The 22,464-nt window shown below is 59.8% G+C and overlaps 1 protein-coding gene and 1 long non-coding RNA gene across 4 annotated transcripts; one reads left to right on the forward strand and one right to left on the reverse strand.

Moving 5' to 3' along the window:
- Positions 1-650: 650 nt before the first annotated feature.
- Positions 651-21,215, forward strand: CAPN9 (calpain 9). Of its 3 annotated transcripts, XM_081114306.1 has the most exons (20): positions 651-1,559; positions 7,071-7,140; positions 7,766-7,884; positions 8,666-8,799; positions 9,128-9,296; positions 10,759-10,842; positions 11,497-11,582; positions 11,846-11,923; positions 12,577-12,737; positions 13,402-13,559; positions 13,983-14,191; positions 14,583-14,619; positions 15,292-15,372; positions 15,803-15,860; positions 16,528-16,592; positions 16,938-17,006; positions 17,568-17,646; positions 19,236-19,352; positions 20,040-20,098; positions 21,108-21,215. In XM_081114306.1, exons 1-20 carry the CDS (start codon positions 1,347-1,349, stop codon positions 21,132-21,134), a joined length of 2,073 nt encoding a protein of 690 aa, XP_080970432.1. In that variant the 5' UTR covers positions 651-1,346; the 3' UTR covers positions 21,135-21,215. The 3 variants fall into 3 exon arrangements, with proteins under 3 accessions (XP_080970432.1, XP_080970433.1, XP_080970434.1); XM_081114307.1 differs by lacking the exon at positions 11,846-11,923; XM_081114308.1 differs by lacking the exons at positions 7,071-7,140; positions 7,766-7,884.
- On the reverse strand, positions 1,660-4,188 carry LOC308535433. Its single transcript, XR_013997262.1, has 3 exons — positions 4,060-4,188; positions 2,978-3,155; positions 1,660-1,868 (listed from the first exon to the last, which is right to left on the reverse strand). It is a non-coding gene; the product is annotated as an uncharacterized lncRNA (long non-coding RNA).
- Positions 21,216-22,464: the final 1,249 nt, after the last annotated feature.

The following is a 22,464-nucleotide window of genomic DNA, read 5'->3' on the forward strand; positions in this document are numbered from 1 at the left end:
CGCCTGCCGGGCGTGCCCTTGTTTAAAAGGGCCCTTGCTCAGGTGTCCTCGGGTTGCTTTGTGGGTCCGCTCCGAGTTCGGTAAATCAGACACGGGAAGCCCAAGGTCCAAGCCCACTTCTCCGCGGAGGCCTCCTGGCGTTGGCGCCCCCGCCCCCTGCGGCTGAGCTGGGCTGAGCTCCGTGTTTGCTTTGGCGCTGGTCCCGGGGAAAAGTCTACGGACCGGCCGGGGAGCGGCGATAAGGATCGGCCGCCCCGATGGAAACATGCCGTCCGCCTGCCTTTTCCACGGAAGCTCTGTCGCTGGGATGACTGACGTGCGGTCCCGGCAGCCCGAGGTGCCAGCTCTTGCAACAACCCAGCTCCGGGAAAAAAAATATTTGTTTAGTGATCAGCTCTTCCTCTGCGGAAAGTATTGCAAAGCGATTTAGGGAAAAGAAGCGCAGCCAGCGTGGCTCAGGGGCTGAGCGACGGCCTGTGAACCAGGAGGTCACAGTTCGATGGCCGGTCGGGGCACATGCCCGAGGCGAGGGCTGGAGAGACGGCGTGCAGGAGGCAGCCGATCCATGATTCTCTCATCATGTCTCTCTCTCTCTCTCTCTCTCTCTCTCTCTCTCTCTCTTCTTCTTCTTCTTCTTCTTCTCTGAAATCAACACAAATATCTGGCTCTTTACAGAAACAATTTGCCACCCCTCCTCTAAATAAAAACGAGGAGGCCCTTGTCACGGATAACAGAGCAGCATGAATATTTCTGACCATGGCCGCGGGTCCCCACGGTTCTATGTCTGCCCCGGACAGAGTGGCATGCAGGGACACGCATCAGCAGGTGGGGACGCAGGGGCTGGTACCCAGGGCCCCGTGAGCCAGCTCTGGCCCCGTCGTGCAGACCATAGGGACGGCAGTTCTATATACGGTTCCTTAATGACATATACTGTTCCTAAGCCCCCTTCCCCGGCAAAACCGCCCTTCTCCCACTCAGGACACGCCCTCGTCCTGAGCAAACCGGCCCTGGCCGCCGCCTGTGGGCCCAGTGTGGGTTCCTGCTCTCTCCCCAGAAAGCCATGCCCCCCGCTCCCGACCCCAGTGGGTCTCCCCAGTGCTTTAGAGAGAGGGTCCTGCCCCTGCTTGGCTCTGGCCGGCCTCACACTCCCTGTGGGTCCGCAGGAGCCCAGAGGGCAGAGGGCCCTCCCTGGCGTTTGCCATCCGGGTGTGTCCCACCTCCCTCGGGCAGGGAGGATCCCAGGCAAAGAGGCAGAGCCCCAGGGCCTGGGCTCGGTGCCCTGAGTGGCTCCGTCCTGCCTGGCACTCGCTTCTCGCTGGCCCGAGTCTGCTGCCCGAGGAGCAGCCATGCCTTACCTCCCCCGGGCCCCGGGGCCCCAGGGGCACCCCACTCCCGGGGACGCCCGCGGCACCCACTCCTCCGGCCAGAGCTTCGAGCAGCTGCGGCGGGAGTGCCTGCAGAAGGGGGTCCTGTTTGAGGACCCCGACTTCCCCGCCACCGACTCCTCTCTCTTCTACAGTGAGAGGCCCCAGATCCCCTTCGTGTGGAAGCGGCCAGGGGTGAGTGCAGCCGGGGGCGGGGGGTAGAGGGGGGCACTCCTGGGAGGGGGCAGCAAGGAGAGGAGGAGCTGGAGGGGGTGCCCGCCCCCGACTGGCTCACCTGCTGTGGCTCCTGCGCAGTCGCTGTGAGGGCAGGAGCTGTAACCGGGCAGCCAAGGGGTCGGGGCTGCCGGTCACGACTTGAGCCAGTTCAGCAGAGACGGGGCTGAGTCCTAGATGAGCGTTGATTCCAGTCCTGCCGGCAGCGTGGAGAGCGGCAGGGCACCCACAAACATCTGCTCTGCCCCCCGCCCCCCATCAGCCAGCTGCCTATATGGGGGAGAAGGACAGGGTGACGTGGGGAGGTGGGAGTGACAGGCATGGGACAGGACGCACGGGAGAATCCTTACAGGTTACCGGTCCTGCGGGCTGGGAGGGGGTCGCAGAGCGGGCGCCGCCAGGCACCCTGGGACCAGGTCACAGGCCGTAGGGGCTGCGGGTTGTACGTAGAGGCCGGGTGCCTCCGGGACTAGGTTGTGTCGGCCGCGAGGCTGTCAGTCTTTCGATGACGGTGGGCAGCTCTCGGGACAGGGGGACGGACCGCATTCCGATGGGAGCGCCCGTGACCCCAGGCGTAGGGCTCCCAGCCAGGGCAGGACGCGCTTCCTCTATCAGCACAGACCCGTCCGGGATAACAGAGCAGCAAGAATATTTCTTATCATGGCTGCGGGCCCCCACTGTTCTATGTCTGCCCCTGACAGAGTGACGTGCAGGGACACGCATCAGCAGGTGGGAACGCTGGGGCTGGTACCCAGGGCCCCTGGCTGCGCCCTCCGCCCCCCCAGCTCTCTGCCTCCCACCCAAGCTCAGGAGGCGGTGAGCAAGGGGGGGCCAGAGCTTTCTCCAGGACAAGACTCAGGGGACACATCGAGGGTGAACCTGCGAGATGGTGGGTGGCCGTTCAGAGCCCCCCGTGGGCACCAACGCTGAGGTGACCCATGGGGAGTGCCCAGTGGCTTCTGGCCACTCTTTCCTGGGTGCTCAGTGGGGTGGGCACTCCGGCAGGTGCCCAGGACAGGCATGATGGAGGGAAGCCATGAAGCAGGTTCTCTCCCAACCAGGAGTCTTGGTGCCCGAAGGGAGCCTGCATCGGTGCCACCCCGCCCAGCAGCCGCAAGGTCCCGAGGGCAGCCAGCTGGTGCCCGGGAGTCAATATTTGCCAGGCTGATTAGTCAGGGCCGACCTCTGTCCGGGCAGCGCCGGCTCATTCCCTCAGGGTGGGTACTGGCCTGGGAGCGGCTCCCGTGGGGACAGGTCGCCGTGGGCGAGGAGGAGGGACAAAGAGCGCTGGCCCTGAAGCTGAGACCTCAGCGTGGGTCCCACTCACGTGTCCTGAGACTTGGTTCCGGCACTTCACTCCCGAGCCTCAGCCTTCTCACCTGGTAGGTGGGTCAGGAAGGACCAATGTGGACCCAAAGCCCAGCGCACAGGCGTGTTCAGTGAGTGGCGGCTGCTCTCACTGACGCTTCCTGGCACCGTCAGCACCGTCTCCGTCCTCAGCTCTGAGTCTCGTCTTACAGCGGAGCCTCCTGATCTCCCCACGTTCCAGTCAGGTCGCTGTTTCACACAAAAACCTCCGGGCTCTCAGGGCCCGGCCCAAAGTGCACACACACCATCAACATGGTGTAAGCTCTGTACTGCTCTTTCCTGTGTGCATGTATGGATGTGCACGTGTGTGTTTGCATGTGAAAACATATATGTATGTGTGCGTGTGTAGGTGTGTACATGGGTGTGTATTTTGTATTTGTGCGTGTGTGCATATTTTCATGTGCATACGTATGTGTGTGCACGTGTACTTTGTATTTGTGTGCAAGTGCATGTGTGCAAGTGCATGTGTATATATTTTCGTGTGCATACATATATGTGTGCATGTGTGCGCACGTGTACTTTGTACTTGTGTGCACGTGTGTGCACGTGTACTTTGTATTTGTGTACAAGTGCATGTGTGCAAGTGCATGTGTATATATTTTCATGTGCATACATATATGTGTGCGTGCGTGTACTTTGTACTTGTGTGCATGTGTGTGTGCGCTTTGTACTTGTGTGCATGTGCATGTGTGTCCGTGTGTGCATGTGCTCTCCGACACGCCATCCTGCCGAATACTGTGCCAGCTGCTCCCAGTTCTCTGGCGTCTCCCTGAGCCGGCAAGGCTGCCCTGGGAGGGCTGAGCCTTCCTTCTGAGGAATCCCAGTAGCTTCCCCCCGTCCTAACTGGTCTCCCTGCCTCCTGCCTGATCTACGCCCCCTACCCCAGGGCTCCTGCCACCGGCCCAGCGCCCTCCGGGGCTCAGCAGAGCCTGGGATGAGGCAGGGCTCCCCCACCCCTGCTGCCCTCGCGCCCCCTGCCCCCTCCTCACACAGCACCCGTCCCCTCCAGCCCGCATGCCCCGTTGGCCTGGGAGGCCCTTCTCTCTGGGAAACTCGGACTCCAGCTCCTGGCCTCCCCGCGGAGCCTCCTCACCCCGGGCACCTGGCGCCTCTATTTCAGCACCTTCCCTGTGCAGCCGCCGCACGCTGCCTCAGAACGTGTCCTGGGAGCAGGAGCCCCTTTGTCCCGAACCCCACTGCGCCCTCAGCTGCATGCACCATCTGGCACAGTTCAAAGATGGCAACAGCCAATGGTTACCATGGCAACAGCCAACCTTTAAGATGGAAACCGCCCACAGCTACCATGGCAACAGCCAAGGGTCACTATGGCAACTGCCAGTGGTCACCATGGCAACAGCCAATGGTTACTATGGCCTGGGCACCATTTCCTGTTAGCCAGGATTCTATCGCTTCATCTCCAACAACCCTGAGAGGGGGGCATTATCCTCTCTCCCATCTACCTAAGAGCCCAGAGCCCAGAGCCTAATGCAGCCCATGGCTAGGGCAGGGCAGGGCAAGGCTGGCCCCAGGCCACTGCGCTCACTGCCAGGCTGCCTCCCGATGGTGTGGGGACAGCTCACCACCGCGAAAGCGCGCAGTGTGGCTGCTGGCTGAGCCGGCACGGGGTGCGCCCGCCTCGGGCAGCTCTCCCCTGCGGCTGCCGCTGCCTCTGTCCTTCAGGCAGAAAATGCCACCCCCCATCTGACAGCCACCCTCTGACAACTGGGCCGCCTTCTCTCTCTCTTTTTTTAAAATATGTTTTTATTGATGTCAGAGAGGAAGGGAGCGGGAGAGAGAGAGAGACATCCATGATGAGAGGGAATCATGGACCAGCTGCCTCCTGCACGCCCCACACTGGGGATGGAGCCCGCAATCCAGGCCTGTGCCCCGACTGGGAATCAAACCGTGGCCTCCTGGTTCCTAGGTCGACGCTCAACCACTGAGCCACACCGGCCGGGCTAGTCCACTTTCTCTGTGATCCCCAGACAAAATCAGCCTGTGGGGGTGCCCTTAGGATCAGCACCTGCGGGAGGGGAGGGGCAGAACTGGGCGGGGGAGCTGTGGGTGGTGGTGTGGCCCCATGCCAGGGTCAGCCAGCTCACGGGGTGCCCTGGAGCTGGGAGGGTCCCTGCAGTGGGGGGACGCCCGCCTGCATCTGTAAACCAACACCTGCTTCTTCCCACAAGGGAGGGGGGAGGAGGAGGGGGAGGGGTGGGGGGGAATGGGGGAGGGGGGAGGGGGAGGGGGGAGGGAATACACCCTTGTATTCCACCTCCACCCCAGCTTCAAGTGTAAGGTGCAGCCTTCAGCTCACCTTCTCTTGGTCAAACCTGGAATTTCTCCGAGATCAAAGCTCGACACACACAGCTCATCCCCAGACACGGTTTCCTACCCGGGAGTGGGGGTGGGGGAGGCTCAGGGCTTTGCATCATCCCTTACAGACTGGGGGACCGGGGACAAGGTGTGGGGTGGGGACCGGGGTGCCGTTTGCAGGACGGAGCTCAGGTCCCGGGTGTGGGGGCAGTGGGGGCGGCAGGGAAATGGTCAGTTTCCAGTGCCCCCCAGGCCCCTGTGGCTCAAGGGCATCTGCATTCCTGCTCAGCACATCTGTGGCGCGTGTCCTGCCCCGTGAGACCGCAGGGCAGGGTGTCTCCCAGCGCCACCCTCTTGTCAAACACAGCTGAGCTCGGGGGCGGGGAGTGGAAGCCGGAATCAGACAAGTCAGGGGGACGTCGCAGGGTGGGGGACAGCCAGCCTGGCCCTCCAGGGAGCCCGGGGCAAGAGTCAGTGAGGCGGATGTTCTGGGGGCCTGGTGTGGGAGGGGGAGGAGTGACAGGCTCTCCCAGTGGGTGTGGGCTGCATCAGGCCTCGTGGCAGGGGCTGTGGGTCTGAGTGAGTTGGAGCTGGTCTGGGATGGGGTCTCCCAGTCTGAGGGGGCCAGCCCACCAGCCCGACATTCTTGGGGTTTTCTCCCTGACTCCCCATCTGCCTGAAACCATCTGCTTTCTTCCATGCAATTCCCTCCCCGCTTCTCAGCCTTCTCAGCCTGCTCCCCGGACAGCTGGTCCCCAAAGGCATGGCCCTCACCCTCTCTTCCCCTGCTGGCCCCTGGCAGCCTGCATACACCATGCACATGGCCATGACCTCCTGGCAGCCTGCATACACCATGCACATGGCCATGACCTCCTGGCAGCCTGCATACACCATGCACATGGCCATGACCTCCTGGCAGCCTGCATACACCATGCACATGGCCATGACCTCCTGGCAGCCTGCATACACCATGCACATGGCCATGACCTCCTGGCAGCCTGCATACACCATGCACATGGCCATGACCTCCTGGCAGCCTGCATACACCATGCACATAGCCATGACCTCCTGGCAGCCTGCATACACCATGCGCATGGCCATGTCCTCCTGGCAGCCTGCATACACCATGCACGTGGCCATGACCTCCTGGCAGCCTGCGTGCACCATGCACATGGCCATGACCTCCTGGCAGCCTGCATACACCATGCACATGGCCATCTCCTCCTGGCAGCCTGCATACACCATGCACGTGGCCATGACCTCCTGGCAGCCTGCGTGCACCATGCCTGTCTGCCTTGGGCTGGCCTGTAGCGTGTGGGTTCCTCACTTCGTGCAGGAAAGATTTTACCACACGAGTCCCAGTGATTTTGCGAGTATGTTGACAAAAGCTGGAGACAGTGAAGCGAAGGGAGGGCTTAAGGCAGAAGAAGAGAGAAAGGCAATAAGAGAGTGAAAGTCGGAGAAGAGGGGGGTTTAGAGACAGATTCGGGGAGCAAGCCCGGGACGAGCGGCCGTTGCCCCCTGGTTGTCAGTCCCGTGGGGCCGTGTAGAGTGTAGGAGAAAGAGAGCAGAGACGCAGAGAGCGGGCTCACAGAGAGTACACGTGTGACCTTCACCTTGAGGCTTTGTACCTCGGTTTGGCGGGAATCGTAGGAAAGGTCTCAGGGGAGGGTCTTGACAGAACGCCCATGAGCTTTCTGGGTGTGCCCTTCGATACGACGATTCCTTAAGCTGTGGGTGTAGAGGAGTCGGGGCGTAGTTCTGTTTTCAGAGAACATCTCACTCTTCCAGGAGATAGTGGAGGACCCAGCATTCATCCTCGGAGGGGCCACCAGGACGGACATCTGCCAGGGGGAGCTCGGTGAGTGGGAGCAGAGGGAGCAGGGGTGGCAGATGAGACGGACGGCCCATGGCGGCCAGCGGGGCGGGGTGGGGGGCAGCGGGACCTCTGGGGTTGGGGGCCATCCCTGCTCCACCTCTGCTCCTCTGTCCCTCATGCCCCAGCCCGCCCAGCTGCTCCGTTGGTGGGAGCCCAGGACTCTTGCTCCCTGGGGTGGAAGTGTTTGGGGTTGGGGGCCCATGGCTGCAATGGGGGGGTCTGGAATGACACCGAAAACACTGATATTTGATTTCATTTTTGTTTGTTTGTTTTTTTAATATATTTTTATTGATTTCAGAGAGGAAGGGAGAGGGGGAGAGAGATAGAAACATCCATGATGAGAGAGAATCATGGATCAGCTGCCTCCAGCACGCCCCACACCGGGGATCGAGCCCGCAACCCAGGCGTGTGCCCTTGACCAGAATCGAACCCCGACCTCCCGGTTCACAGGTAGATGCTCAACCCACTGAGCCACGCCGGCCGGGCTGTCCATTCTCAATGCTGAGAGGACGTGCCCACATCCGGAACGCCCCCCTCTCCCGCATAGAGTGTCCCCATCTGCTGTGAATGGTAACGGAAACCACGATCCCCGACTTCTGTTCTGCAGGCGACTGCTGGCTGCTGGCGGCCATCGCCGCCCTCACGCTCAACCAGAAAGCGCTGGCGAGGGTGGTGCCGCAGGATCAGAGCTTCGGGCCCGGTTACGCCGGGATATTCCACTTCCAGGTGAGCCCTGCGCTTGCCTCTCTGAGTGACGCCTCCAGCTGCGGGGACAGCCCCTGCCTGGGCAGCAGCACCCCCCGGCCTCCCCCCCCACCCAGCCGCGCTCTGTCACCCGTGTGGCGGCCGAGTCCACACTGTGCCCCGGACAGGCGGCGAGGGCCGGCGCGGTGAATCCTCGCAGACGAGGCAGCAAGACTTGCGGTGATGCCCAGCCGAGCGGCTCAGGTCGCCGAGCATCATCCTGTCCCCCAAAACCTTACCGACCCCCATCAGGGCCCAGGCCCAGGTTTCAGGCTCCACCCCCGGTCGGGGCACGTGAAGGCGACAGATCGATGTTTCTCTCTCACATCGGTGTTTTGCTCTCTGTCCCTTCCTCTCTCTGACCATGTCCTCGGGGGAGGATTAAAGGAGAGAGAGAGAAAAAAAACTTGCAGGGACGTTTTGACAAATCTACAGTAAAGGTCCGTGTGAAGGGCTTTGACTTTCGGAAATTCTTTTTTTTTTTTTTTAAATATATTTTTATTGATTTCAGAGAGGAAGGGAGAGGGAGAGAGGAGAGAAACATCCATGATGAGAGAGAATCATGGACCGGCTGCCTCCTGCACGCCCCACACCGGGGATCGAACCCACAACCCGGGCCTGTGCCCTGGCCAAGCAGGTGGGCCTGGGGCAGTTCGGTCGGACGGAGGAAAAGCAAAGTGATGAGCGTCGGCCGTGGGCTGGCCCTGCCGTGGGACTCACCCCGACGTCCGTCCTTCCGTCCGTCCGTCCCCACCGCCCGCAGTTCTGGCAGCACAGCGAGTGGCTGGACGTGGTGGTCGATGACCGGCTGCCCACCTTCAGGGACCGGCTGATCTTCCTGCACTCGGCCGACCACAACGAGTTCTGGAGCGCCCTGCTGGAGAAGGCCTACGCCAAGTGAGTGCCGCCCCCTCCCTGCCAGCCACCCCTCCCGGGGCCGCCCCCTCCCGGGCCTTCTCCTGCCCCTTCTATGGAGCAGGGAGACTCAGCTCTGGGTCCCCGGTGTGGGTCCCGGGCCCACCTGCTGGGGGCGCAGTCAGGGCTGGAGGTGCAAATGGAGAGGCCGGAGCCGTTCTGCAACCCCAGGCACAGTGAGGCCCTCCCCTTGCTCTCCCTGCGTCAGGAATCTGGCCTCGGGAGGGGCTGGGAGGGTGGGCAGAGGGCGATGCTGATGTGCTGGGAACAGCTGGTCCTGCTGGGCTCCACGCTGCCCTTGCCCTTCCAGGCTGAACGGGAGCTACGAGGCGCTGAAGGGGGGCAGCGCCATCGAGGCCATGGAGGACTTCACGGGGGGCGTGGCCGAGACCTTCGCCACCAAGGAGGCGCCCGAGAACTTCTATGAGATCCTGGAGAAGGCGCTGCAAAGGGGCTCCCTGGTGGGCTGCTCCATCGATGTAAGTCGCTCCCCGTCCAGGACACTGCACTGAGGTCAGAGGTCGGGGCCAGGTGCCTGGCCACACCCACGAGGAACAGGACTTGCAGCGGGGGAGGGGGTACTCGTTCTAATTAAATGTTCATTTACTTTAATTAAAGCAAAAGCCTTTGTTTAAGGTTTTGGGGTGTTGTTTTGCTTGTTCATCCTCACCCGAGGATATTTTCCCATTGATGTTGAGAGAGAGTGGGAGAGAGAGGGAAAGACAGAGAGAGAAACATCGATGTGAGGGAGGCACATCGATTGGTTGCCTCCTGCTTGCACCCCAACCCAGATTGGGGGACCTATAACTAAGGTACGTGCCCTTGGCCAGAATCGAACTCGGGACCCTTCGGTCCGCAGGCCGATGCTCTATCCCCTGAGCCAAACCGGCCAGGGCTGTTTAATGTTTTTCAAATGACAAAGGGAAGACATACTTGCTGTGTCAGGCAGATGGATCCTGAGGTACCTGAAGGCACGTATCTGTCTGCCTCCCTCAGGCCAGCCCCGTGCTGCCTGGCATGTGCCCGGCACAGCCCTCCCTCCCTCATACAAACGGACATGCACATATATGCACACACAGGTCGGCTGGCGTGGTTTCCCTAACTCGCACCTTACCGCGAATACCTTTTCAAAACTTGCTGTCTTCGCATCATGTATCGTGCAAAAACATGTCAGTCGATAGAAGAAATATAACAGCATTTAAAGTAATTTCCTTTTTAATATATTCTGATTGATTTCAGAGAGAGGAAGGGAGAGGGAGAGAGAGATAGAAATATCAATGACGAGAGAATCATGGATCGGCTGCCTCCTGCACGCCCCACACTGGGGATGGAGCCCACAACCCGGGCCTGTGCCCCGACCGGGAATCGAACCTCGACCTCCTGGTTCGTAGGTCGATGCTCAACCACTGAGCCCCGCCTGCTGGGCAAATAATTTCCTTATTTTGATACAAGCACACACATGGCATTGCACCCCGTGTGTTTTTGAGAGCTACTCAAGTTTCCTGTTTCCTGTGGGAACTTATTCTTTGCTAACGAGTGTTCGTCCCCCCTGCGTCTCCCAGCGTGTGGCACAGGCTGGCCTGTGAGGCTGCCATGTGCTCCTCGCTGCCCGTTAGGTGCATGCGATCTGGTTCAAGTTCGTGCTCCCGCGTGATGGGGACGGTCAAGTTGTTCTGTTTGGAGGCAGGAGAGTAAACTGACCGTGAGAGCCCGAGCTGGGGGTGGGGGTTTCCTGGCCCGGCAGAGGCTGGGACCTGGCGAATGTCGCCACTCGCCGCCCTCGGGCGTCCTGTGTCCCCGTTTCACGTGTCCTGGACCCAGAGCCCTCACCTCGGGGACAGGAGCGGCTGGGCCGGGCACGGAGCTGGGTCCGGCCGGGGAGTCCAGGCTCCGGCTTGACTCGCACCATGGGTCCCACGCTGCTGCCCTGTCGTGTTTCAGATAAAAAATTCTGCGGAATCAGAAGCCCGGACGCCCTTCGGCCTTATTAAGGGTCACGCCTACACTGTGACGGGGATTGACCAGGTGGGTGACATGAGCCCCTGCGGGCGGGCGGGTGGGCGGGTGCAGGGACAGACTCAACGATGCCGGTCCCCTGTGCTAACTTAGTGCCTTGCAGAGGGGTCCCGGGTTCGATTCCCTCCAAGGGCACATGCCCGGGTTGCGGGCTCGATCGCCAGTCGGGGGCGTGCAGGAGGCAGCCGATCCATGATTCTCTCTCATTATTAATGTTTCTATCTCTCTCTCCTTCTCCCTTCCTCTCTGAAACCAGTGAATACATATTTTTTTAAAAAAGAATAAAGCCACTTTCAGGCATTTCAGAGACGGTGTCCTTCAAGTTCAAGGGCAGCCCCCCGTCTGGAGAGAAGCCCACTCCTTTGCAGACTCGTGTGGACTAATGGCCTGTTCACCATGATTCTACCTCATTCACAGACTCAGCGTCACTGCCCTGGGGGTGGGGGGTGGGGGTCGCGTAACATCGTGGGTAGCGCTGGCCGCTGGGTGCAGCAGGAACGAGTCCCCAGGGGCCAGCACAGCACAGATGAGATTTGATGTGTCGTTAGCGTGTTGTTAGCGTGTCATTAGCGTGTCGTAGCCAAGAGGCTGGTGGTCCGGCAGGCCAGGTGGGGAGCGCGAGGACTCTGTCATTTCCCATTTCCCGGCGCGTTTATCTTCCAGGTCCACGTCCGAGGCCGGAAAACGGCGCTCATCAGGGTCCGCAACCCGTGGGGGCAGGTGGAGTGGAACGGTGCCTGGAGCGACAGGTCAGTCCGCCCCGTCTCTCTGGCGGGTCCCCCCCTCAGCCGTCACGGCACACGGGCCAGGCTGGCGGGGCAGCGTGTCCGAGGTCCTGAGGGCCTTTCCCGCTGGCTGCCGGGAGGGGACGTGCACCTGCCCGCCGGTCCCAGGCCCTGGCACATCGCCGGGCCCAGGGAGCTCTCACTGACCAGGACCCCTCCCCTCCGCGTGGCACACACGGCTCCCCAGGGAGGGGCCCGCCACCTGACGCAGCCGTGTTTGCTCCTAGCTCCCCCGAGTGGCGCGCCGTGGGCCCCACCGAGCAGCAGCGCCTGAGCCACGCGGCCCTGGAGGACGGGGAGTTCTGGTACCGGCGCCTCCTCCCCATTTCTGTGCCGGCCTCAGGGGCAAGGGGCACACCGTCACTGACTTAGGCAGTTCTTTCCCCGTCTTTGGCGTATTCATTTATCCCTTCACTTACTCATTTACTTATTTCCCCTCCTTTCATTTGTTTATTGTAAATCCAGTCCCTCTGTCTCAACCCCTCCCCTCATGTGCACCCAGGTTGGCAGACGGCTCAGTCTGTTCTGTTTTGGGGGAGCTCAGCCCATCTCTAGGAGTCGAGAGCGTGGGGTGGAGCTTCTCTCTCCAGAATCCCTTCCTCTGAGAGCCCACCCGGAGTTTGGGGGTGAATTTGAAGATGGGGGGGCAGGACTGGTGCTCACGGGGTCCCCTCCCTCCATGCCCATCTTGAGGACAGAGAGCCTAAAGGCAGTTACCCTGAGAGCATCTGAAAGCGTAGACAGAGCCAGTATCGCGAGAGGCAGGCACCCTCCCGAGAGGCAGCCAGTAATGAGTGAATAAGTGAGTGAATGAACCAGTGAATGAATAAAGGAATGAACGAGAGAATGAATGAATGAATGAATGGATGAATGAATGAGTGAATGGATGGATGGATGGATGGGTGAGTCGCGTCATCCCCACCTCCGCCCACGCACTGTGCCCCCCGCTCTGTCACAGGATGGCCTTTAGCGACTTTAAGGCCCACTTCGACAAAGTCGAGATCTGCAACCTCACGCCGGACGCCCTGGAGGAGGACGCACCGCACAAGTGGGAGGTGACGGTGCACCAGGGCAGCTGGGTGCGGGGCTCCACGGCCGGTGGCTGCCGCAACTTCCTGGGTTCGTAGTCTGCCTGCCACTCTCGTCATCCCCGAGTGCCCAGACCAACCCGGGGACATCGTGGATCAGGGCCAGGGCCCTAGAGGAAGCCTGAACCGTGGGGTCAGACTGTGGGGTCTCAGGGACAGTTGGGGAAGGAGGGCGAGGGGCCACCTGGCAGGAAGCTGGGCAAGAACTGCTCGGGGAGCGCCCTTGTTCTACCACCGGGTGTTTTCCAATACGAGGGACAGAAAACACAACACACACAGTCCTGCATGTGTGTGTGCGTGTGTGTGCATGCGTATGTACGGTGTGTGCATATGCATGTATGTGTGTGCGTGCGCACGTACGGTGTGTGCATATGCATGTGTGTGCACACATGTGCGGTGTGTGTGCATATGCACGTGTGTGTGTGCATGTACGTGTGCATGCGCATGTACGATGTGTGCATATGCATGTGTGTGCACACATGTGCGGTATGTGTGTGCATATGCATGTGTGCGCGTGCATGTGCGCGTGCGTGCGTGTGCATGCGCATGCACGGTGTGTGCATATGTATGTGCACATGCGTGTGCACGCATGTGCGGTGTGTGCGCATATGCATATGTGTGTGTGTGTGCGTGTGCATGTGTGTCCTTCATGGTTTTTAAAAGGAGGAGAAGCAACCCACCTCTTCGCCACGCAGACACCTTCTGGACCAACCCGCAGATCAGACTGTCCCTGACGGAGAAGGACGCCGGGCAGGAGGCGTGCACGCTGCTCGTGGCCCTGATGCAGAAAGATCGCAGGAAACTCAAGCGGTTCGGCGCCAACGTGCTGACCATCGGCTACGCCATCTACCAGGTGGGTGCGAGCCGCCGCGTCTGCGTTCACAGTACGGCTTCTTGGTTCTCCGTTCCTCCCGGGCCCCGGCCTGAGACGCAATGGCCAGGCCCCAAACTGGGTCCAAAGAGTGAAAACCGCCCTGGCTGGTGTGGCTCAGTGGATAGAGCGTCGGCCTGCGGACCGAAGGGTCCCGGGTTCGATTCCGGTCAAGGGCACGTACCTCCGTTGCAGGCTCCTCCCCGGCCCGGGCCCTGGTTGGGCTCGTGCAGGAGGCCACCCATCGGTGTGTTTCTCTCCCATCAATGTTTCTCTCTCTCTGTGTCTTTCCCTCTCTCTCTCTCACTCCCTCTAAGAAATCAATGGGGAAATATCCCCAGGTGAGGATTTAAAAATAAGAACAGCAATTAATGGAAACCAGCAGCCTTGCCTCTCCCACCGCAGTGCCCCGGGAAGGAGGACCACCTGGACAAGGACTTCTTCCGGTACCACGCCTCCCAGGCCCGGAGCAAGAGCTTCATCAACCTGCGGGAAGTGTCCGACCGGTTCCAGCTGCCCCCCGGGGACTACATCCTCATCCCCAGCACCTTCGAGCCGCACCAGGAGGCCGATTTCTGCCTGAGGATCTTTTCAGACAAGAAAACCATCAGCCGGTGAGTCCCAGGCTCAGGAACCCCGGGCGACCATGGGACCTCAAACAACCCAATTCTCCCCTTTCCCATGGCACACCCGCGAAACGGGCAGAGGGCGTTCTTTTCTTATTTCAGAGAGGAAGGGAGAGGGAGACAGAGAGAGAGAGAGAAACATCAATGACGAGAGAGAATCATGGATCCGCTGCCTCCTGCACGCCCCACACTGGGCATATGCCCTGACCGGGAATCGAACCGTGAGCTCCTGGTTCAGAGGTCGATGCTCAACCACTGAGCCATGCCGGCCGGGACTGGGGAGTACTTAACCCATCCGCAAAGCAGAAAACAGTTCCGTTTGAGTTCTGCTCCGCCCTGCTTCAAACCAGCCGTTAAAACGTGTTTCCTGCCTCCCCAGGGACCTGGATGGACACGTGGACATCGACCTTCCGGAGGTGAGCCTTGCCCGCGTCGCCGTGGGGGCCGGGACTGGAGCCGGTGCTTGTCAGCAAAGCGTCACATAAAACTCGAAGTTCAGGGAAGGGTTACCTGTGGTCAGTGGTTCCGCGTGGACCTAGGAACCAGGAGGTCACGGTTCGATTCCCGCTCAGGGCACAGGCCTGGGTTGCGGGCTCCATCCCCAGTGGGGGGCGTGCAGGAGGCAGCCGATCCATGATTCTCTCTCATCATGGATGTTTCCATTTCTCCCTCTCCCTTCCTCTCTGAAATCAATACAGATATATATTAAAAATAAAATAAAATAGACTGAAACCACTGAATTGCATTGACTCTATTGATCCTAAGCTCCTGGAGAAGAGGACTCTGCCTTTTAAAAAATATTTATTTTTTTATTGATTTCAGAGAGGAAGGGAGAGGGAAAGAGAGAGAGAAACATCCATGATGAGAGAGAATCATGGGTCGGCTGCCTCCTGCACGCCCCCCACTGGGGATCGAGCCCGAAACCTGGGCATGTGCCCTGACCAGGAATCGAACCGTGACCTCCTGGTTCCTAGATTGAGGCCCAACCACTGAGCCACACCAGCTAGGCTCCTGCTGCTTCTATGGGAAAGCAAATGCCAAGCGTCCTTTGTGTGGCCCCAATGCGAGTTCCTCTGGTTCGTTTCCAGCCCCCGAAGCCGACGCCGCGGGACCAGGAGACGGAGGAGGAGCAGCAGTTCAGGGCCCTGTTTGAACGCGTCGCCGGGGAGGTGAGGTGTGGCTGGGGCTGCCCAGGCCTGGGTGTCTGTGATGCCCCCAACCCAGGGACACAGCAACAGGGACGTTGGTCACCTCTACTTCCCAGAGTGATGCCCAGGTGTGATGCCCAGGCATGGTGCCCAGGCCTAGCGGGGCACAGTGAGACCAGCCCTGGTCCCCGAGAGCCCCGCAGACGGCCCCCCCACCCACCGCCCCTCCTGCACCACCGGCGATGGGGCCGCGGTTCAATTGCTAACACTTATCAGCACGTTGTCCCTTCGCACCAGGGCTCTGCCTGGGGCCCGGGGGAAGAAAAGGGCCTGTCCCTTTGCCCCCACTCCCACTCTCTCTGTCACTCAGCCTGCTTGTTGGGGGCCCTGGGCTGTCCCTGTCCCTGTCCCCGGTCCCCTGATTGAAAAGCCACCGTCTCCGCTTTCACAGGACATGGAGGTGACCGCAGAGGAGCTGGAGTATGTGTTAAATGCTGTGCTGAGCAAGAGTGAGTGCTCCCCCCACCTACCCCTATCAGGGCCTGGGCTCCCAGGAGGGGCCTGGGACGGCTCCGGGCCCTGCTGCTCGGAGCCACAGGCTGCTGCTCTGCAATAATCTATCACGTGGGCATGACTTAGTGCCGCATTTCTAAATGTTTGCCACCGTAAAGAACCTGGTGAGAAAAATCTTTATATATATATTGATTTCAGAGAGGGAGAGTGAGAGAGAGAGAAACATCAATGATGAGAGAGAGAATCGTGGATCGGCGGCCCCCTGCACGCCCCCTCCTGGGGATCGAGCTCATCACTCAGGCATGTGCCCTTGACCGGGAATCTAACCCGGGACCCTTCAGTCTCCAGGCCGACGCTCTATCCCCTGAGCCACACCAGCCAGGGCGATGAGAAAAGTCCGTATTGGTAACACTTTCCTTGTGATTCTTAAACCTAGAATCAATGGCTGAAAGGATGGTTCCGTTTTGAAGGCTTTTTCCATCTTTTACAAACGTTCCTCCCGCAAGACCATGCCAACCTCGCCCAGCAGCCTCCTCGGAGGGGGAGCACGTTGCCCCGGCCCCGGCCCCGGCCCCAGAGCTGACCCCGCGGCCGGGCTCCGGGAGACGGCAGCGGGCGTTCTGTCGGGGGGCGGCCTGAGTCCTGCTCTCTGTGTGGTTTCAGAAAAGGGCATTCGATTCGAGAAGCTGAGCCTGATTTCCTGTAAGAACATTATTTCTCTAATGGATGTATCCTCCCCAGCGCGGACAGGAGCAGACGCTAAGCTCCCTGTACGGGGCAGACCTTCCTAGAAGGCGGCCCGTACCTGCAGGGCGGTCTTTTTTCTTTAAAAAAAAAAAAATATATATATATATATATATATATATATATATATATATATATATTCATTGATTTCAGAGAGGTAGGGAGAGGGAGCGAGAGATAGAAACCATTTCCCTCGAAGCCGAGAATCTGTGCCCCCCAGGCCACCCTCGCCAGCCCACTGCCCCTCCCCACTGTAGCCCCAGGCGGGAGGTCCCCCGAGGGGCCCCAGGGGAAACACACTTGCGTTTTCCTTCACGTGCTTGGCACAGACCAGTGGCAACGGGAAGCTGGAGTTCGATGAATTCAAAGTGTTCTGGGAGAAACTGAAGACGTGGATGGTATGTACCCTGGGGCACGCGTGGCCTCCAGGGGCCCTGCAAGCCCATAGCAGAGGGGGCTCTATATTTTTAATACATTTTTATGGTTTCAGAGAGGAAGGGAGAGGGAGAGGGAGAGAAACATCAATGGTGAGAGAGAATCATGGATCGGCTGCCTCCTGCACACCCCACACTGGGGATGGAGCCCGCAACCTGGGCATGAGCCCCGACCGGGAATCGAACCGTGACCTCCTGGTTCACAGGTCGGCACTCACCCACTGAGCCACGCTGGCCGGGCCAGAGGGGGTTTTAAAAGGCCGGGATGCAGCCGGCTGGGGGTTTGTGCTCAGAGGGCAAAGCAGGGACCCAGGATGGGACCCCAGCACTTGCTTCCGGGGTTAAAGCAGCAGCTCAGTGCAGCTGCCCAAATGACAAGGGAGAAGCAGGGCCGCCTTCCTCTGGAGGCCCCCCAGCCGCTGCCTCCCGCTCTTGTAAGGAATCGCCCTTCCCCGGCCCCGTTAGTGCTACCAAAGGCGCCGTCGGGGGCCCTGTGGTCCTCACGGCCTGTGTCCCCCCTCCCAGAACCTTTTCCTTCGGTTCGATGCCGACAAGTCCGGCACCATGTCCTCCTACGAGCTGCGGACGGCCCTGAGAGCCGCAGGTGAGCGGGGGCCTGGCGTGTGGGTGCGGGCTGACGGGGGGGCAGGGGCTGGTGGAGGGGGGACAGCCAGGGACCGTGGGGGTGGCACCTGCATCTTACACCCTAGGAGGGGGCTGGTCTCTGACCTCCTGGGTTGAAGCTTCCTCAGGGCACAGGTCCGGCCGGCGTGGCTCAGGGGTTGAGCATCGACCTATGAACCAGGAGGTCCCGGTTCGATTCCCGGTCAGGACATTTGCCCGGGTTGCGGGCTCGATCCCCAGTGTGGGGCGTGCAGGAGGCAGCCGATCCATGATTCTCTCTCATCTTTGATGTTTCTCTCTCTCTCTCCCTCTCCCTTCCTCTCTCTGAAATCAGTAAAAATACATCTTAAAAAAAACAAAACTAAGACCATGAGCTCATTGAACTCTGGAGGGACAACTGTGCCTTCACCTGCACCCCCCCCCCGCACCCCCCCAGTGCACACAGAGTTGCCCTGACCTGGAATTGAACAGAACCCTGACCACCGAGCCATGCTGGGCGGGCAGCTCTTCACACACACAGACACATAGACGCACACACAGACACACAGAGACACACACACACAGACGCACACAGACATACAGACACACACACACAGACACACACACAGACACAGACACACACACAGACACACAGATACAGACACACAGACACACACAGACATACAGACACACACACAGAGACACACACACAGACGCACACAGACACACACAGACACACAGACGCACACACAGACACACACACAGACACACACACAGACACACAGACGCACACAGACACACAGGCACACACACACAGGCACACACACAGATGCACACAGACACACACACACAGACACACAGACACACACAGAGACACACAGGCACACACACAGACACAGACACACAGACACACACAGACATACAGACACACACAGACACACAGACACACAGACGCACACAGACACACACACAGACACACAGACGCACACAGACATACAGACACACACACAGACACACAGACGCACACAGACACACAGACGCACACACAGACACACAGACACACACAGACATACAGACACACACACAGACACAGACACACACACAGACACACACAGACATACAGACACACACACAGACACACAGACGCACACAGACACACACACAGACACACAGACACAGAGACACACACAGACAGACACACACAGACACACAGACACAGACACACACACAGACACACACAGACACACAGACACACACAGACACACACAGACACACAGACACACACGCACACAGACACACACGCACACAGACACACACACACGCACACACACATGCGCACACACAGAGAGACACACAGACACACACAGACACACACAGACACACACAGAGACACACACACAGACACACACAGACACACACGCACACACACAGACACACAGATACAGACACACACGCACACGCACACAGACACACACACGCAGACACGCACACACCCCGCCCACTGCGTTCAGCCCGGGTCTGGGAGCTCCGTCAGCCGCTCCCTCAGCGGCCAGCCCTCGGGCCTCAGCCCGTCTCCTGCCCGCCCCGCAGGCTTCCAGCTGAGCCGCCCGCTCCTGCAGCTGGTGGTGCTCCGCTACGCCGACCAGGACCTGCAGCTGGGCTTCGACGACTTCCTCAACTGCCTGGTCCGGCTGGAGAACGCCAGCCGTGAGTGCCCGGTGTCCCCGCGCCTCCTCCTCCCGGGACCAGGGACAGGCAAACCTGCCTAAAAGTGGGGCCAAGACCGGGACCTCCTGGTCCGTAGGTCAACGCTCAGCCACCGAGCCGGGCCGGCCGGGCCTTCTGTCCTGTTTCTCGAGGTCCCAGGGGGCTGTCGGGGCAGCCAGGGCGACCGGCTGGACCACGGGGACGAAGAGGGAAACAGAGGCCGAGAGCACAGCCACTCTCTTGGGTGCTTGAGAGACGGAGCACCCGGCTCCTCCCCCGCCTGGGAGCACCCAAGGGCTCCCCTCTCATAAGGGACTCAGGCTTTCAAGACTCACCCAAAACCCCACGTGCCTGCACTTTCACCCTGGGGGAGGGGCACGGGTTGCCAGGGGTCTTGGCCCCCAAACAGCTAGGATCAGGAGATCGGCTGGATATTGTCGATGACAACACGGTGCCACCCGTTGGCGAAGGCCAGAGTCACCTGAATCCAGGAGGCGTCCTCCATCCAACCCCTTGAGAGAAAGAAATCCCATCAGCGGGCCCCCAAGTCAGGCCTGTGTAATACCCGTGCTCGCCGCCAGGGGAGCAGCTCCCCTGCAGGCTTGGGGGTAGGGGCGGTGCACTCAGCCTGTGAAGGACCCGACCCCGCAAGGATGCCTTTCCTTTCTCTGGTCTCTCTCCCATCAGGCGTGTTCCAGGCTCTCAGCACGAAGAACAAGGAGTTCATTCATCTCAACATAAACGAGGTGAGGCCCACCCAGACCTCCCGCTCGGGGACCCAGCCAGGGCCGGGCCCACGGTCGACACGCTCCATAAACGTTTGCATGATGGCATGGGGAGGGTTAAACGTTTAGCTTTGGGGCAAAACAGCAACGCACATGCTACTCTGTTTATGTCCCGTGCCCTTAGCAGTCCGCATGATTGTTGCAACAGTCCTCCGAGCTAAGGGCGAATAGCCTACCCATTTTGCAGACGTGGAAACTGAGGCATAGAGAGATTCGTCCCCCGGAACAGAGCGAGCTAGCAAGCCCCGCCTTCTTCTCCTTCTCTTCCTTCGGCCACGTGGGCTCCTCAGCCTGCCTGCCAGGCTCCGGCTTGCTCACGCCCCCCTTGCTCATGTCATCCCAGGGGTCTCGTGATTCCTGGCGTGTGTGTGTGTGTGTGTGTGTGTGTGTCTGTGCGCGCGTACGTGCGCACGTAGGAAGGTATGCACGCGTGCAAACTCCTCAAAAACCCTGAGAAATGGACAACTTTTACCAGTGACATGGGCTGATGATGGAGGGAAGGGCATGAAGGGGGTCCGAGGCTTGGAAGAGGCCAGGAGGCGTGGATCGGCCCCTCCCAGCTGCCCAGCGTGGTCCCTCAGCCAGCGGCGTGGGCGCCACCTAGGGGAGGCGGTTAGAAATGCAGGGTGACTAGTGGCAGCAACAGGGTCCTACCCTTCAAAGCCGCTGAGCGTCTGGACCTCAAAGGCTCCATCCACATGGACCTGAGCTGACTCAGGCACCAGGGCCTCTGGGGCATGCAAAGCCCCGAAAACCGACGTTCTTGCATGTTGCCCGTCGAGGCAGACGTCCGTGTCTGCAGGCAGGATGACCAGAGGGCAGAGCTCGGGGGCCTGAGCCAACGGGCCACTCCTGAGGCCGGTGGGGAGGTGGATGGAGGGCTCACCGGCCCTCATCTCTCTCTCTCTCTCTCTCTCTCTCTCTCTCTCTCTCTCTCTCTCTCTCTCTCGTCTCTCCTCTTTCTTCCCAGTTCATCAACCTGACAATGAACATCTGAGGCTTCCCCAAGGTGGCGCAGCTGGTCCATTTGGGGTCGGACCCCCCCTCCCCCCGCACCCTCTCCGCCCCCAGGGCCCCCACGCCGCCTGATCTGGGAAGCCTGAAGTGGCCTCGCTGCGCTGTCCGATTCTATGCTGCTTCTCTGCGACACCACTGCCCTGGGTGGCGGTGCCACCACCGGTGCCTGACGCCCGGGTCCAGGAGGTCACGGCTCGATTCCCGGTCAGGGCACACGCCTGGGTGGCGGGCTGGATCCCCAGTGCGTGGCGTGCAGGAGGCAGCGGATCCATGATTCTCTCTCATCATGGATGCTTCTATCTCTCCCTCTCCCTTCCTCTCTGAAATCAATCAAAATATACACCAGATGAATATCCTGTAGAGAACATTGGTTTGATACATGTGGGTGTGGCCTGGGAGGAGAAGCGGTCTCCAGCGTCGGGGTGTTTCCTTACTGGGGCAGACAGCAGCGGGTTCTGGGGGTCACTGGTGTGACTGGAGCAATGGGAGACGCCCTGCCGCCGCCTCCGGGAGCTGGCGACTACAATGGCCTTGTCCAGTCCGGACAGTCCCTGTGTGCAAAGCTCTTCTCCCCAGGGGTCCAGACCCGGCCCAGACCCCATGACCTTCCTCGTCGCCTCGGTGGGGAGGAGCCGGGCTCCGTCTCCCCTGACCCTGAGCAGGAAATCCCGCCCAACTGGGAATCATGAGAAATCAGTGACAAGATATAGGCTCAGGCCCTGGCCGGTTTGGCTCCGTGGATAGAGCATCGGCCCGCACACTGAAGGGTCCCGGGTTCAAGTCCTGTCAAGGGCACATTCCTCAGTTGCAGGAGGCAAACGAGGGATATGTCTCTCTCACAGCGATGTTTCTCTCCCCTCCCTCTCCCCCTCCCTCCCATCCTTCTCGCCACTCTCTCTAAAAACCAACGGAAAAAACATCCCTGGGTGAGGGTTAACCGAAAAACAAAAAGTACATGATCTGTGAGACGAGAGACAGAGGTAGAGATTTGAGAGGAAGAAATAAGTAGGGAAATAACACGCAATTAGTCTGTGTCCACTTTGGCGACTAGTTTTTGTTAAATTCATCAAAATGATGATGATGATGATGATGATGATGTGTGTGTGTGTGTGTGTGTGTGTGTGTGTGTGTGTTCGCTCCTGGGGCTCAAGGTTAGCGGTTGTTCTCACTCCTCTTTCTCGGGGCCTGAGTGCTGACGGAGGGCGCCTGCCATCCATTCAACAAAACGCAATTTGAGCTGAGCTTGCGCAGGTCTAAGCGGGCTCGTCTGTCTATTAATTTTCCATGTTTTAGTAATAGAGACATCGGCT

The sequence above is a fragment of the Myotis nattereri genome (genome assembly GCF_964212035.1).
Source record: "Myotis nattereri genome assembly, chromosome: 20".
Lineage (NCBI taxonomy): Eukaryota > Metazoa > Chordata > Mammalia > Chiroptera > Vespertilionidae > Myotis > Myotis nattereri.

Coding starts and splice junctions, on each gene's coding strand:
- CAPN9 (XM_081114306.1), top strand. CDS start 1,347: ATGCCTTACCTCCCCCGGGCCCCGGGGCCCCAGGGGCACCCCACTCCC. Junction 8,800..9,127: donor CTGGAGAAGGCCTACGCCAA/GTGAGTGCCGCC, acceptor TTGCCCTTCCAG/GCTGAACGGGAGCTACGAGG. Junction 19,353..20,039: donor CCGGCTGGAGAACGCCAGCC/GTGAGTGCCCGG, acceptor CTCTCCCATCAG/GCGTGTTCCAGGCTCTCAGC.